Source organism: Passer domesticus, chromosome 2, assembly GCF_036417665.1.
Source record: "Passer domesticus isolate bPasDom1 chromosome 2, bPasDom1.hap1, whole genome shotgun sequence".
NCBI classification, from domain to species: domain Eukaryota; kingdom Metazoa; phylum Chordata; class Aves; order Passeriformes; family Passeridae; genus Passer; species Passer domesticus.
The window spans coordinates 126,019,287-126,034,448 of NC_087475.1; the positions used below are offsets into that span (position 1 = coordinate 126,019,287).

The 15,162-nt window shown below is 41.7% G+C and overlaps 1 protein-coding gene and 1 long non-coding RNA gene across 2 annotated transcripts in view; one reads left to right on the forward strand and one right to left on the reverse strand.

The window, feature by feature from the left end:
* The window catches only part of ADAMTS5 (ADAM metallopeptidase with thrombospondin type 1 motif 5), a 38,980-nt gene that overhangs the window by 11,475 nt on the left and 12,343 nt on the right, over window positions 1-15,162 (forward strand). Inside the window, exons 3-4 of the mRNA XM_064411133.1 lie at window positions 10,781-10,948; window positions 14,613-14,896. Coding sequence (XP_064267203.1) covers window positions 10,781-10,948; window positions 14,613-14,896 — 452 coding nt within the window. The remainder of the gene's footprint in view (window positions 1-10,780; window positions 10,949-14,612; window positions 14,897-15,162) is intronic.
* Window positions 761-10,817, reverse strand: LOC135295077 (uncharacterized). Its single transcript, XR_010357145.1, has 3 exons — window positions 10,330-10,817; window positions 2,425-2,529; window positions 761-1,972 (listed from the first exon to the last, which is right to left on the reverse strand). It is a non-coding gene; the product is annotated as an uncharacterized LOC135295077 (long non-coding RNA).

The following is a 15,162-nucleotide window of genomic DNA, read 5'->3' on the forward strand; positions in this document are numbered from 1 at the left end:
CCATGATACAACCCTTCAAGAGAGATGCTGCCATCTTAATAATGTTTCATTTGCTGATGTTTTGTGAACTGTGTTCACTGGAAATACATTTGCTATAAGGGCTGTTCACCTTGGGGAGTGAGCAGCAATTTGAAAGTGGAGAATGTTCTTTTTTTTTTTTTTTTAAATTCTTGGAAGGAAATAATAAGGAAAGGAGAACTTTCAGAGAGAGCCAGCTGCTGAATTGCCTTGTACCTTGTGCCAAACCAAAGTAAAGTTTGCTTTGGGAGTATCATTGCAGTGGTTCTATTTTCAAGGAGCTTGCAGGTAGAGCCTGAGATCTGAGTGCCTTGCACATGTGGCTGAGGAAACAGAGGTCACCAAGGATGGAAAATGACCTGACTCTTCAGTGACAAGTGGTCCTAACCCTGATCCTCTTATGGTTCTTCAAAGGAATGGCATCAGTGGTGGCTGGAGGAGGCATCAGGCGTTGCATGAAAACATGAAATACTGTGTCAGGATGAGTCCCCAAAGCAGAAATTTTATTTTAGTAAGCAATAATACCACAACAAAAGAAAAAATCCTCTGGATTCACTAATTCAGTGCATTTAGAGAGAGCTACAGCGGTGTAGAAAGACAGATCACATGGGATGTGGATGCTGTGAGTGAGCCATCACAAATCTGGGATGGGTTAAATGGCAAACTTAGCCTGTCATTCACAGCCAGAGTGCTGGGGACACTGCTTGTGTCCCTTGCACCCAGAAGTGATGTCTCTGCTGAGGGTCATGGGTAGGGTTGGGTGAGGAGCCCTCTTGTTGGTGGTTCTGGTGTGTGCAGAGGAAAGCATTGCCTTTCCTGCCATTTTATCAGCAATAAATACATTTTTAGGCAGATTAAAAATAAAAGAACACAGATCAGTAAAGATAGGGATGAGCAGCAAACGTTCACATTGTTACCTTGAATTCCATACAGAGAAAATATAAGCAAAAGTGAATTATTTTTAGTGATCTAGAAGCACATTTTGGAGAAAGGCCATTTTCATACCTAAGCATTTACAGGAATCTCTAAAAACTATAATTTTCAATGTAAAAAAGGCATGAATTGAAACGAATAAATAAGAACCCTAATGGACATAAAACCTCTAGTTTGAGGCTGTTTGAAATAACATCCTCTTTTTTTTTTCCCTCCTCACCAGAAGTTTTTAGAAAGGAGGGGTGTCAAGTCACAGAATGATCTTTGTGTGTGTGGCCTGAAGTGGGAGAAGCTGAGAAGAAAACACTGCTAAAATTGCTTGAGTACTTAAATTAAATCAAAGGTCAAAAAAGGATGAAAAATAAAAGTGTGGCATGGATACCCTTTAGTTAAGCACTTTGGGGAAAACCTTGCTGTATTTTATTTGGAGACCAGATTTCTTCCTGCAATCCAGAAATCTCCAAGTTCCCCCTGTCCTGTGGGCAGGGTGTAGCTTTAATTGTACAGTGGCTCAGTTCCTCAGTCTGAGGGGATGCTCTGAGCCTGAAATGTTATTTTCTTTCACTTGGAAGGTCAAGGTGAGCCACTGGCTGAAGCAGAGTCACTCTGAGTGGTTTTTGTGCATGGGGAGCAGATGCAGCATCTTTAGCATGGACTTGATCCTCAGAGTGTCCTCACTGTGACTTCCAGGGGCTCTGAATGCTCTTGCTTCCCCCCTGAAGGATCCAAGAGCATTTTCCAGACTCAGATTCTTTGTCTGGAAGGCAACCAAAGTAAATTGAACTGCAGCTCAACCCAGCAGGAGGATGCACAGCCCGGGGGCTCAGGTTGGATTGGTGCACAGGAAGCCAAAAAGCAGCTTTGCTGCAGAGCAAACCTGCTGCTTCTGTTGCCAGGGTTTCTGCCACATCACGTGGGAGACGTTTGCTTTATTTCTTCCAGATAAAATAGATGGATTTTGGCCAGTGGTTTTTGAGGGGGAGAGAATGAATGAGCAGCAACAGGCAAAACCTCCACAGGCCTGTAAAGGAGAGCACAGGAAGGAATAGATGCAAATTCTTGGTGTAAATGATTAGCTGGCAATAAAAGGTGGAAATCTTTATATAAAGTTTGATAAGGTAGGACCTAAATCTTGTCCTACTTGTATGTAGCTTGTCTGCAATGTCAAATGGGAAAAAAAGAGGACAATGCAACAAAAAACTGGAAAGAAACCTTGTAACTTTGAATTGGTAATCCGGTTTCTCTTCAGAATACAAGGGAGCGGTGCTAATGCCATAAATGTTATTTTGAAATCACAGCCTGCCAAGACATCCAGCCACCATCAGTAAATCCATATCTGGTTATTTTCTAGCAGGGGGCATGCTGCTGTCAGTTGGGACAGCAGTAGCTTCATTTTCCCAAAAATAACCCCTGGATCCTTGCCTGAAATCATCACTATGTTGTGGCATATGGATGCTTTTTTTTTTTTTTTACCTCTAGCAGCTCCTTGAACTACACCTCCACAACTTTGCAGAGCTGTCTGAGTTTAGGAACAGTATATAGGAATTCTCCAAGCATAACAATGCAGCAGCCTATTGTCTGTAAAAAAAAAAAATAAATTGAATGTTTCCTTGCTTCATGTACTTCCCTGCCTCTTGGGGACATGTGGAGGACAGCAGGTAAAGAACCTGAGATTGCTCATAATCTCAACATTTATTTAATGTTTTTCATAGGGCAGCACTACATTGCTTCTCCATGTGTCCCTTATTAAAATAACCATCAGGAAGCAAAAACAATGAGATTTGCACTCTAATACTCTGGACCTTTGGATCAGAGATTTGTTACTTTGACAGTGCTGAATTATAAACAAGTGGAGATCAACAGGATCCAGCACCAGGCACAGTAAATCAGCTGGAATTACATTTGACATATTTTGTGATGGGATGTTTCCATGTTTTGCAGCCTGGTGCTGTGTTTTGAGGTACAGTCGTGGTCAGAAGTTTGTGCTGGAGTCCCACTGTGCTTTGGCACAACCATACCACCACCCTAAACAATTTGCCATCTACAAAAGCAAAATGAGAAGAGTTCAAAGGGATCTAAGAGGAGCTACTGCTTGTTTTATCAATAGGAAATTCCCCCAAATCACAAAGGGAATCCCAGGGAAAGCCAAGAATTAAACCTGAGTTTTGATCTAGAGTCTGCTGAGTTTTGATCTGGTCCTTAAGTACAAAAGCAGCCTTCCTGCAGCCTTCAAGCAGGCAAGGCTCCAGTTCAGCTCAGTGGGAGTTACATGGCTCTAACATTTTAAATTATATTTATCTTTGTTCTTTCCATCAATCTTAAGAAACTTACTTTTTTAAAAAGAGGGAATACAGCCTTTTTTTCTCAGTGATAATGTTCATTTGACCTTTTGCAATGTTCCTACTCCTCTGTTACACAAACACTCTGGCATGCAGTTACTCCTTCTGTCCTCCTGAGTAATATGGTTTACTGATGTTCTTTCCAAGTATTTTATTTTTAGGTTATAGCTTTAGCATTGCTACGTGGAACTAATTAAACCTTTGTTCATTAGTTGCCTTTTATCTTTCACATGTGACTTTTGGGGAGGCAAGGCCAAAGGGTGGGATAAAAGCAGCCTTCAAATAAATTTTAAAAATCGCTGCAAAAATTTGCATAATAAATCATTCCCCATGTCCACCTGGGACAGCACAAGGGCTAATGGCCTGAAATTTCAGCAGGGCAGATTTGCTTTAAGCATTAGCCAAAATCATCTGAGCAGGACAGCTGAGGGCAGGAGAGAAGTGCTTGGGGAGGCTCTGGTTCTGGAGGCTCACAGGAGCCATCTGGCTGGAGCAGCTGTGGCTCAGGGGATGCTGATCCTGCCCCAGGGCAGAGGGATGCACAGGATGCCTCTTCAGGGTCTCTGCTCAGCATCATCTTCTGTGGTTATGAGGAGTTATCACAACATCCTCCACAGCTGGGCTGTGTGATGCCTGAAACCAGGGGACTGCACAGAAACTAAAGCTCAAAAATCATGGGATGGTTTGGGTTGGAAGGGGCCTTAAAAATGATCCAGTTCCACCCCCTGCCATGGGCAGGGACACCTTCCACTCTTCCAGGTTGCTTCAGGCTGGCCTTGGACACTTGCAGGAACGGGGCAGCCACAGCTTTTCTGTGCTTGGGCCTCACTGCCCTCACAGCCAAGAATTTTCTTCATATTTTAAGTAACAAGTTTGATACCAAATCTTTTCCAGCATGGTGTCTTCCTGTGGCCTTTGTCACCACTGAGGACAAAAGTATCATGAGCACTGTTAGCAAAATGTATTAGAAAGCATCATTTTCTGTAAAAAAGGCATTTTAGAAGTGAGGTATTGCTCCTGGCATCTCTACTCATGTGGTTCGCTGAAATACATCAGGATACCATGAACTCTGAGTGGGTTGGAGCTGTGGGTTGAGCTGTGTTTGAGCTGCAGGCCACTGAGGAAGGAATACCATGTCTAACTTACAGCAAACTCTGCTTCTGACTCCTTCAGTAAGAAATTAAACTGAGAACAATGTGTGTGATACTTAAAGGGGTCTTTTGATGTCCGTAGAAGAGTCAAAAAATCCTCCCACTCCTTGTTTTGCCACATGTGCTCATTTTGTGTACACTCAAAAGTAACTAAAGACAGCAATCTTTCCTTTGCCATGTTCTGCTGAACATGCAGCCCTTTGATTTCCAGGCTGTCAAGATAAAGCAGATAAAGACAAGCTTCAGACCTGACAGCTACAAATCTCCTGGAGCCTTTCTTTTCAAGGGGGATACATTGCCAAGGGCACAGAGTCTCACAGCCACATGAGAAAAAGAGTGGAGGTTGTGACTCTCATATTAGGTTTCCTTCATGACAGATGAAGTTTAGGCAAATATCCAGGTAATCGTAATTAGGCAGATTTGCTTTCTTAAAACAACAAAAAAAAACAGAGAGTACACTCATCCAAGTCTTCTCTGCTGACATACATCAGGAAAATGGCTTGATTCCTCCTCTTTGAACCCTTTTTTTTCAAAGTTCTGTCTTAATTTCTGCTTGCAAAAGCTCTCAAATTAAGCCTTCATGAACATACCCCTTTTGATTAAGAGGAAGGGTGGGCAGACAAAGCTAAGCCTTCACAAGAGCTGAAGGTGGGGCAGAAAATTAAACTGATGTCTCAAAAAGCAAACATCAGCTGTCTAAAAGGTTGCTGGTTTAAATTTTGAATAAAAATTCTTGGCTTGCCCAGCAATATTTTATTACTTTGTAATGTTATATAAAATATATCATTGCTCCACCTGCAAAGACCTGTAAAACTCTGTGTTTTGCCTAATATTTCACAGCAGTCATTATCAAAAAATATGTTATGGACGTGGTTTAGTGGTGGATTTGACAGCGTTAGGTTTATGGTTGTGCTCAATGGTTTTTTCCAGCCAACCTAAGTGATCTCTGATTTTATGATTCTGAAAGAAGTTCAGTGTTCAGCCTTGCAGACTGCAGGCTAAAGTAGGGATTGCTTTCCTCCTTGGCAGGGAGATAATACCAATCCAATAATGTAATTTTTGTGGGGGGAGACTTCTGGTGCAGCAGACAATGCAGTTTTTACATTCTTGCACTGTGTACTCCCACAGAGTTCATTCATTTACCATGAGCTGCTGTGAATTATGTCCTTTCCAAACTCCTCTGAGTTGAACAGGTGTGAAATAGGTGTCACCATCTCCTGCTTCTTCATTCAAATGAATATTTCTCTTCTACATGCCCCATTAATTAGTGCAGTGTGGACCTCCAAGGCCACATCTTTTTAATGATTATTTAAGTCTGTGTGGACACAGTGGTCTCTGATTGCCCGGGCAGAACCTTGCCTGGGAACTGCCTGTCTGACAGGGCTGATGTGTCTGTGATCTCCCACAAGTCTGTTACATCAAGCCAGCTCAGCACAGGTTTGTTTTGTGTAAAGTCTGCAGCACTGGTGGCTAAATGTCTGATTAGGGCTTTTTTTTTAATGTCTGCTCCTGAGAAGAAGCTGCGCTCCAGACTATTGTTTCATTGAGTCTGAAGAACTCTTTTAAGCCAGAAATATTAAAAACTGCCTCTGGGCTGGAGATCTAAAAGAGAGAGTGTTTTTTTTTAATCCTTTTTCTTTCATAAGGGGTTGATAGCAGTCAAAGAAAAGAAAACTGGAAGTAAAGGTCAAGAATAAAAAAAGAGGAATGGCTAGTTTTATATTCTAAGCAATTTTTTGTAAGCTTGTGTAATTCAAATCACTTCTGTTTATTAAAAAAACCACCAGCTCTGTTAATTGTTATTGCTTAGCTCCATCATGACTTCAAGAGGATTCCTGAGTGATAGCAGCATGAAGTTCTTAAGAAGGAGTCAGAAACTCACAGGAGTTAGAAAAACAGCCCATGCCAGAAGAAGTGGTTTTATTTTGACAGAGTTCCCACATGCAATCTTTGTTTAGCCAAGGGGAGAGCAGGAGGCTAATGCACGAGGTCTGGGCTGGTGATTATTAGCCCAAGGAATGTTGAGCCAGGAGCTTCCTGAACCCTGATCCCACAAGAGCCACTGACTCATGGGGGAGCCTGGGACAAATCTCTTGACCTTCTTTTGCTCCCCAGTTGTCCCAGCTGGAAATGAGGTGAAAGGCATGACCTCACTGGCAAACACGTGCTCCATCCGAGCTGAGCTCCTCTGAGAAAACAAATTACAATGCCTGCAGCATTTTCAGCCTGCTGTGTCACCTTGCATGTCTCCTGTGGTCAGAGGGAGTGCAAGAGCAGCTCTTTGACATGCTGTCCCAAGTTCTTGTCCATAAACAGGTGGCTTTTTTCCAGGAGACCCACCTTGGTTTGTGCTTTAGCAAAGCCTGGAGTTGGCCTGCTGCATGTTGTGGGTATTTTCTGCTTTCTTGTTTCTAATGCTTGAAATGCCAGTGAGAAATGTATGACAGTAATTTTGCATGCTCTTCACTCAGAGAACCTCTGCAGATAGTCTGGAACTGTACATTAAGAAAAACCAGAAATATCCAGACTCCAAGAAGTGTTTGGACAGTGCTCTCAGGTACAGGGTGGGATTCTTGGGGCTGTCCTGGGCAGGGCCAGGAGCTGGACTTGGGTGATCCTTGTGTGTTCCTTCCAGCTCAGGATATTCTGTGATTCTGGTTTCCTTCCCAGTGTTCCTGGGAATAAGAGAGCTGCTCCACCACACATCCAGCACAGCTCTGGTGCACTCCTGCTTTCCCTGCAGGGCTCTTGTGTCCTGATCCTTGGAGAGGATGAAAGTTTTAATTGACTTGTCATAATTTCTCTGAAGTATTCCACCTTGTATTAGGTGTATACCCCCCATTCCTGCAAGGTGTAGGGATCATTTTCAAATCCATTGCAGGTTGGGCTGTAGCAGGTGTTGGCCTTCAGCAGGCAAAGCTCTGAGGGGAGAATGTCACTCCATTTGGGGCTTTTTGGAGTTGGAGATGCAGGCCACCTCCTCCTTGGCTACAAGAGGGCAAACCCTGCCTCCCCTCCATCTGTTTCCTTCACCATTTTGTGCATTCCTACAGCATAACTTAACCAAGCACCATCCTGCTGGTAAAATTGTATTATGTCATTTTCACTCAGTGGGAACTGTCAGCACCAGTAAGATGCTTCATTAAGTAGAAAACAGCAGATAATCTACAAACCCATTCTCAATCAGTCATCATTTTACACAGCTGCTGGGAGCCTTTTATTTTTCTTCAATAGCCCAGTTTGACGTTTGTACTTGTACAAAATGGGGTGGGGCTAAAATTGGCTTTGTTTTCAAAAGCCTTCTGTGTAAGATTTGTATTCCTCGAGTCTTCACTTCTGTCCAGAGCTTTCTCCAGAGCTCTGCTTCCATGTAGGGTCACTTGAAGGATCAGCCTTTCCAATTTGGAAGGGAAGAACCCCACCAGAAATGCCAGAAACCACCCTCATGTCATGTAATAACATCAGCAGGGTTTTATGCATGTGGTGGTGGGGAGGGACTTCTTGAAGTAGGAAGGGAAGTGTCCCTCCCTTAATTTTTGGATGCAAAAGAATGAAGGGTACAGGTGTTAAAAGACTTTGCTGTTCTCATTTCTGTGCTAAAAAGAGGAAAACTTAGGCAGGCAGTATTTAGAGATTACCCAGCCCTGTGATATTTTGAATTTTGATTCTTTTTAATGAAATGCAAAAGCAGATTGCGGCATCATAGGGAGTTTGTCATATGCTTTAATCACTTCTAAGTCTGGTCAGAGTGCCTTAAAAGGCAAAGTTAGAACAGGGAGAAATTTAGGTTGTGGTAAGAATTAGGAATTTTAGCTCCATTAAATCCTTTGAGAGTTGCACTCACAGTGTTTGTAAGTGAATGTAAGTATTTGTCACCCCAGGACGTGTGCATACAAAATTAACTGGCAAATCAGTACGGAGAGCTAAAATCCATATATTTAATGCTATTATCCTCACTAACATCACTGGGGGCTAATTTAGAAGCCCAGACACTGACAATCAGAATTATGTATTTTGGAAATTATTCACTACATACTGCTTCTTTCCTTGTCATGATGGCTTTTTTCAATTATTTTTGAAAATTTTAAACATAACAAGGGAGATTCACAAATACTTTGGGAAGCTTCTCCTCCAAGATGCTGAAGTCTGCCAAGTAAGTGACTTGGTTTTTGTCATCCGCTGGAACAATGGCCTGATTTAATATGACAAAGTAGATGCTGCTAATGAGGTGTGTCCTCAGCTCACCCCATTTATCACTGTAAAGCAGGGAAGTTATGCTGCTCTCTCATTAAAGGTGAATCCATTAGCCTGACACTTTCCAGGAGATGACCCTGTTTCAGATTCCTCTGCTTTTGCCAAAGTATTTGGGATGAAATGTTCTGTGCTGAACAGTGGCCTGAGAAGCATTTCATTTTATTTATTTACTCTGAAATTCTCCATAGAGGCTGTCCAGCCTTTTTCTGAGGAGGGAGGCTAAATTGGAACAGTGTTATCCTCAATGTCTCTGCTCAAAGTGAAGAGCATGACATTTACCTGCAAGCTTCTCATATCCAAAGGACATTTTTTATTTGTCTCTATGAAGGAGAAAAAAAAGAAAGAGAAACTCAAGAGCAGCCCAAGCTGCAGGAGCATTAACAGGCTGTGAATATGTGCACTGTATTGTTGAATTCTGTACTTCCATGGGATGTCCTTAGCAGAAAATGAACAGTTCTGAAGAGTGAAGTACAGTTCTGCAATAAAGGGATTTGTCTGGAGAACAAAACTGCATCTTACATGCGTGAAGTGCTGCAGAGTGGTGTGGGAAATGAGCTTGTAGAGAATTTTTAAAGTCTGACAGATGATTGAAATTATCTTCTGATAGAAGATGGAAATGAAACTACAAACAAGTTTCAAAGGGTGGCCTTACAAATGAGACTAGATACTTTAGAGAAATAGAACTATGAAAGATGCACTGTAGTAATTTTAGATGATTGGTTTTAAGGCATTTACAGCATGGTGTGACAAAAGCTGATAGGCCAAGAAACACTTACAGTGTTTTGTAATTAGGAAATAGTTAACTTCTGGCTGTAATGGTGTGCATTATAACATCTGTATTGTCTCATCCTTCTCACGAGACTGAAAATGGAATAAAAGTTTTTAAAACACCTCTCAGTTGCTCCATCTCTAGGTCAGAAAAAGGCCTAATTGATAAAGTGGTACCAGAGGCTGTGACAAACTGCAATTCTGCCCTGCAGGACTGAAAGCTCCATGTCACAGAGCTCTGGAGAGTTCTGAATGGTGCTATAAAATGCTGAGCACTCTGAAAAATTACATCCTGGAGTTGCTGGTGTGCACCCAACTATCATTCCTATCCCACACTGAACCAGTGCTGAGTGCCATGGGATGTTACTCAGCCAAACTCTTTGGATCAATGCTCCAGCTTTTTTTATTCACCTAGGGCTGTTTAGTTCCAAGACAAGGACTTAAAAATTAAACTCCTTTTCCACTGAGAGACCCTCATTGCCTTATTTCACAAACATTCTGCAGTGAGGTAATTTCTACAACTGTGAGCAGTCTTACATATACAATGTATTAAATGCTCAGCCCACTTTTAGAGAATTTGCTCTGTAGGTTAGAAGTGTTGCACTGATTATTTGGTTACTCTGTCAGAGGAATCTGTCAGTTTGAAATAATAATCTTAGCAGGGAATTGTTTTGCTCAACAGCAGCATTTGTCTGGAATGAAACAAAGCTGTTGTCATCTCTTCAGAGCAAGTCTTTGTACGTAGTGCTGTATCAGATTGAAACTTGACATGTACCTCCTGATATTCAGTGTCTCAGTGCAGCATAAAAACAGCTTTATCTGTCCTTATATAGGAAGTATTGCCAAACAAAAATGGCTTTACTTACCTGAAAAAAGAAAAGGCCAGATCTTGCAGAATGTGTCCCTTTCAGGGCATCAGGCTTTCTTTTCTGCAGTGGCTTTGTCCTTATTGTTAAAGCACTCTTGATTTAGCCCTGCATATCTTATTAATCAACTTTTGGCTGAAGTTGAACATTTGGAGCATTAAGTTCAGGCTTCAGCTCTCTGCAGCTTTATTCCCATTCATTCTTCTACCCTTTGTTTAGTTGCATCTTAAATACTTTTATTTTTAGCTGTTTAAAAAGATGTAGCACCTTTCTAGACAGTTGCAGAACATTTTCACAAAGTTTTTCTTGCTGAAGGTGAATTGGAAAAACAGTAAGAAGTCAATTGCTGATAAATATAAATGAGTACAGTTCTTTTCCCTCACATGATTGTGAGCTCCAGCTGGTAAACTGGATAGTCATATAATTTAATTAATTTGTTTCATTTCCACAGGGCACTTGCTCGGGCTTTCCCATGATGACTCCAAGTTCTGTGAGGAGAACTTTGGCTCCATGGAAGACAAGCGCCTGATGTCCTCCATTCTGACCAGCATTGATGCTTCAAAACCCTGGTCCAAGTGCACTTCAGCAACTATCACAGAATTCTTTGATGATGGCCATGGTAGGTGTTGTCACTCCCTGTGTCAGCTACATGGTACTGCTTACTGTAAATCTATAATAAGAACATTTTATGGCAGCTTATTTGCTAAATATGACATTTACCCCTCAGGGAATAAGGACAGAAATTTTGTTTTCCAAAAGTAGAAATGAAAAAGCATAGTCTTCAACTTCACTCTGTAATGAATTTTAAAGTCTTCACTGTGCTCCCAAAGCAACTGCAGTTATTAAACAAACCACTCAAATTCCAAAATGCTGAGATAAAAATGACATAATTGAGTGCATGGATCAAGTTGTTATGGTAACCAAAATGCTTATGGGTAAATGTATGGTGTGTCTGCTGAATGTAAAGATTTGCTTTTAAATATTTTGTTGGCTGATTTCAGTGCTCCCTGAAACATTTTTCTCTGAGTGACTTAATTTTTTCTCTCAATTTTATTAGATCCATTAATCTGTACTATCCTGTTTTATGGTCCATATTGCTCTGGCATTGATTTCATATTACCAAATTAATTTCCACAAATGAAGAGAACTTTCCCTGTTGAGTTGCTGAGGTTACTCTCCCACCATCCATGAATGACCTCTCAGAGAGTGTAAGGAACTGTTTTCTCCTTAGTTCATGAGTATCTATCATTTAGGTGTGTGGTCTTCAAGAGTTATTGATGTGATGAAGTTATTCATAGCAAATTTGAACCTCTCATCATGTAGGTCTGTAGTCCTCTGGGAATTAATTGTATTGCTGGTGGTGTTGGTGTGAGTTCAAATGCATATTTAAGGTTTCTTTTATTGATGGATCAGCCATTCAGGGACCTTTTCTAAGTAAAAGTCTCCTATAGAAATTTATAATTTCCCTTTTTTTTTTTTAATCACAGCTCTGTCCTAACAGAATACAAACTTCCATTAAGTGGAAGTCAATATTTTGATTTCAAATGATATGAAAACTTGATCTGACAATCAATGGCCTCAGCAGCACTGGGGGCATGAATGGTGCTGAATGACACCATAAACTGGTTTTGCTCAGCAGTGGAACACCTGACAGCTGAGTGCACTGCAGACACCAGCATTACATGAAGTCAGCTTAGTAAATCCCCTTGGAAATGTCTCCTCCAAGATCAGCCAGGGGGCTGGGGAGGATCAAGGTGCTGCTTCCCTGTCTCCTGGGGCCTGCTCTGTGAACAATAAACAGCTCTGTCATGGTGTCTCCAATTTTTTAACGCTCACAAGATGACCCCAGACAACAGTTTGACATTTAGGAAGAAAAGGCTCGGTTCGTGTCCAGAGGAGAGTGACGTTTATATCCATCTGCTTTTAGCAAAGCTTTCCAAAGGTACTAATTGCCTTTATTGTCATGCCAACCACCAGGCTGTGGGATGGTTGCTTGGGACTTGGTGTGTTCAGTCCCAGTGCTCTGTGCAACCTGGAACAAGGACTGTTTGTATTTTAATTAATTTACATCCTGCTTATCTGCTTCCTGCACAGATCTTGTTCCGCCTTCTTTTTTTTTCCCCCCAAGATATATTACACATTGCATTGAGAGAGATAATGAGATGGCTTAATTAGCACTGTCAACAGCCAACAATGTTGCTCTATTCCAGGGCACAAAGATGTTCTTTGGTGCCCAGGACCGAAAAAAAAAAAAAAAAGGGAATAGCAGTATGTATATGCTCTGGATGTTGAAATGTAGTGCAGAATTGAAGCCCTCTCTGCCCTCCCAGCAGGGGCCATGACAAGCAGGAGGTTGGACCAGCTGGTGGTAAAAACACCTGCAATTCACTGCACCCTGTGCAAGCACAGACACTGCTACAGTCTATCCATGGAAAGACTTTTTTTTTTTTCCTGTGGGAAATCCTTAGGGGCCTTCCCTATCTTCAGTTTTGAATTTATCGTGTGAGATCAGCTGGAGCACCTGGCTTTGTAGAGATTGCACAACTTCTCTCAGTTAAGGAGAAGTTTGGATCTCATTCACCTGTGTTCTGGAGGGGAAAAATGCTCTATTTGCTATGTGAGCTTGTGAAACTGAAATGATTGACAGATGAGTTTATGCAAGAGTGAGACTTTTCTTTCCTTTTTCTCTAAATTTGTATTTCCAGTTGAAATCAAGTTTTATTATGGTGTTTTAAAATGCTGAAAAACAGCTCTGCTTGGGAGTTTGATAAAGTTAGGCATATGTACAAAAGCAGTGTATAATACTGAATATTGATATGCTTCAGCCTTCCCACCACTGCCCTCACATTTCAGTGGCTTCCTCCCTTCTCACAAGAGGATTTCCACTGCTGTTTACTTTTACAAAGTGTATTTTTGCCCAAATTTATGCAAAGTATGTCCAGAAACTCTAGGGAAAACCTTACTCCTCATCACATCTCTAATATTTTATATTACAACAACCCAGGGCATTTTTAATTATCTCATGACAGCTAGCACTGGCACACCTTGTCTGCTTTAAAAATTCAGCTTAATCCAGATTAAATACAAGGCTAGGGTAAATCAGGGTCAGCAAATGGAACAGGTTTAACAAGACAGTTTTTGGTTGCAAGTCATCACACAGAAAGAATTTCTTGGCTAATTGGCATTAGTCTTTAGAAGAGCAGAACAGTTGCAGTAAGTGTGTGTTTTGGAAGGAAAACTCAAGCTATTGAGAAATGGGGTATTTGGTTTGCTTAAACTCCCTGCCATAGCTTGAAATTCTATTCCATTTTGTGTAAATAGAGAGGGTTTTATAGATAGGCTTTTTTCAGCCATGATGCAAGTGAAGAACACTGGTGTGGGTTCCAAATTGAGGTAAATTGTGGTGAGTTATTTTGGCCGAGGATGAGTGAAGCTTGCCCAGACCACATATCCCTTTCATGAAGTGTAAAAGAGGTTACACTGAATAAATAGTTCTGCATGTCAACAAGTGAGGTTTTCAATGGTGAAAAAAAACCAGCTATCAGAAGATACCTAGAACATAAATTTGAATTCTCATTTTTAGAGTGTGCCAGACAAATCTTGACCACTGCAGACCTTAAAACACAAATACAAATCTTTACATTCATGCAATTTTTTCTTCCTGTTATTTATGAGTTTTTGTGTAAAATGGATAACCCTTTTCAAACTGGTTCCATAAGCAGCCAAGTATCACTCCTTAGAAGAAAAGTGCAGTCCAGCTTCAGTGGCAACATTTGTTTTGATACTAATACTTTGATATTTTTCCTTTAGCCTGGTAGAAATTTTGATTTTTCGATCTGTTTTGTTTGGGTTTTTTGGCCTCATTGGCTACAAGTCTGAGCTTTTTTATTTTTCTGGCATCCCTTTAGAAGCTATTACTATTTCTGACATCCTGATTTAAAACTCAAATTACAACTGTGCTTGCTTTGAGTCTTGCTTACATGAGTCCAGCTCACTGCTTAAATCACAAATGGATAAATAGCATGGAATGTGTTCCTAGTCTTGTGTAAAGGACTGAAAGGCCAAAAGGACCTGGGTAAACTCAGTTACACCAAGGCTGGGAATAGGCAGCTCAGCAGCAGGGTCAGAACACAGTGGAAGCAGTTTGACCTTGTGAAAACCTGATGCCACCAGAATCTTCACATCACCATCCCTTGAAGGAGGCTCGCTGTCGCCCGAACAACTTTGCAGGGAAAAGAACAGTAAAAATCTTGAGTGAACAGCCCCTTGGCTTGCTCTTGCAGGGAACTGCCTGCTGGACCAGCCCAGGAAGCACATGGCGGGCCCCGAGGAGCTGCCGGGGCAGACGTACGACGCCATCCGGCAGTGCAAGCTGGCGTTCGGCACCGAGTACACCGTGTGCCCCGGCATGGACGTGTGCTCGCGCCTCTGGTGCGCCGTGGTGCGCCAGGGACAGATGGTCTGCCTCACCAAGAAGCTGCCCGCCGTGGAGGGAACCCCCTGTGGCAAAGGGAGGATCTGCCTCCAAGGGAAATGCGTGGACAAAACGAAGAAGAAATACTACTCGGTAAGTTACGCCGCGGGGAATTGGAAAAGGTGATTCCTCTGAGGGGTTGGTTTTTGTGGGAGTCAGATGGAAAGCTGACTTGGTTTTTTGGCTCATAATTGGGGTGTTGTTGGTGAGGTTCAGGAAGTGTATTTTCTTCCTTAGGAAAGCTTTCATTCCTGGAAAACTGGACGTAGTGATTTTCTCATTCAGTAAATGGCACTTATCAGGACATGGCTTTCTGACCTGGCACGGAAAGCAAGATGAACCTCATCTCCACATTTAAC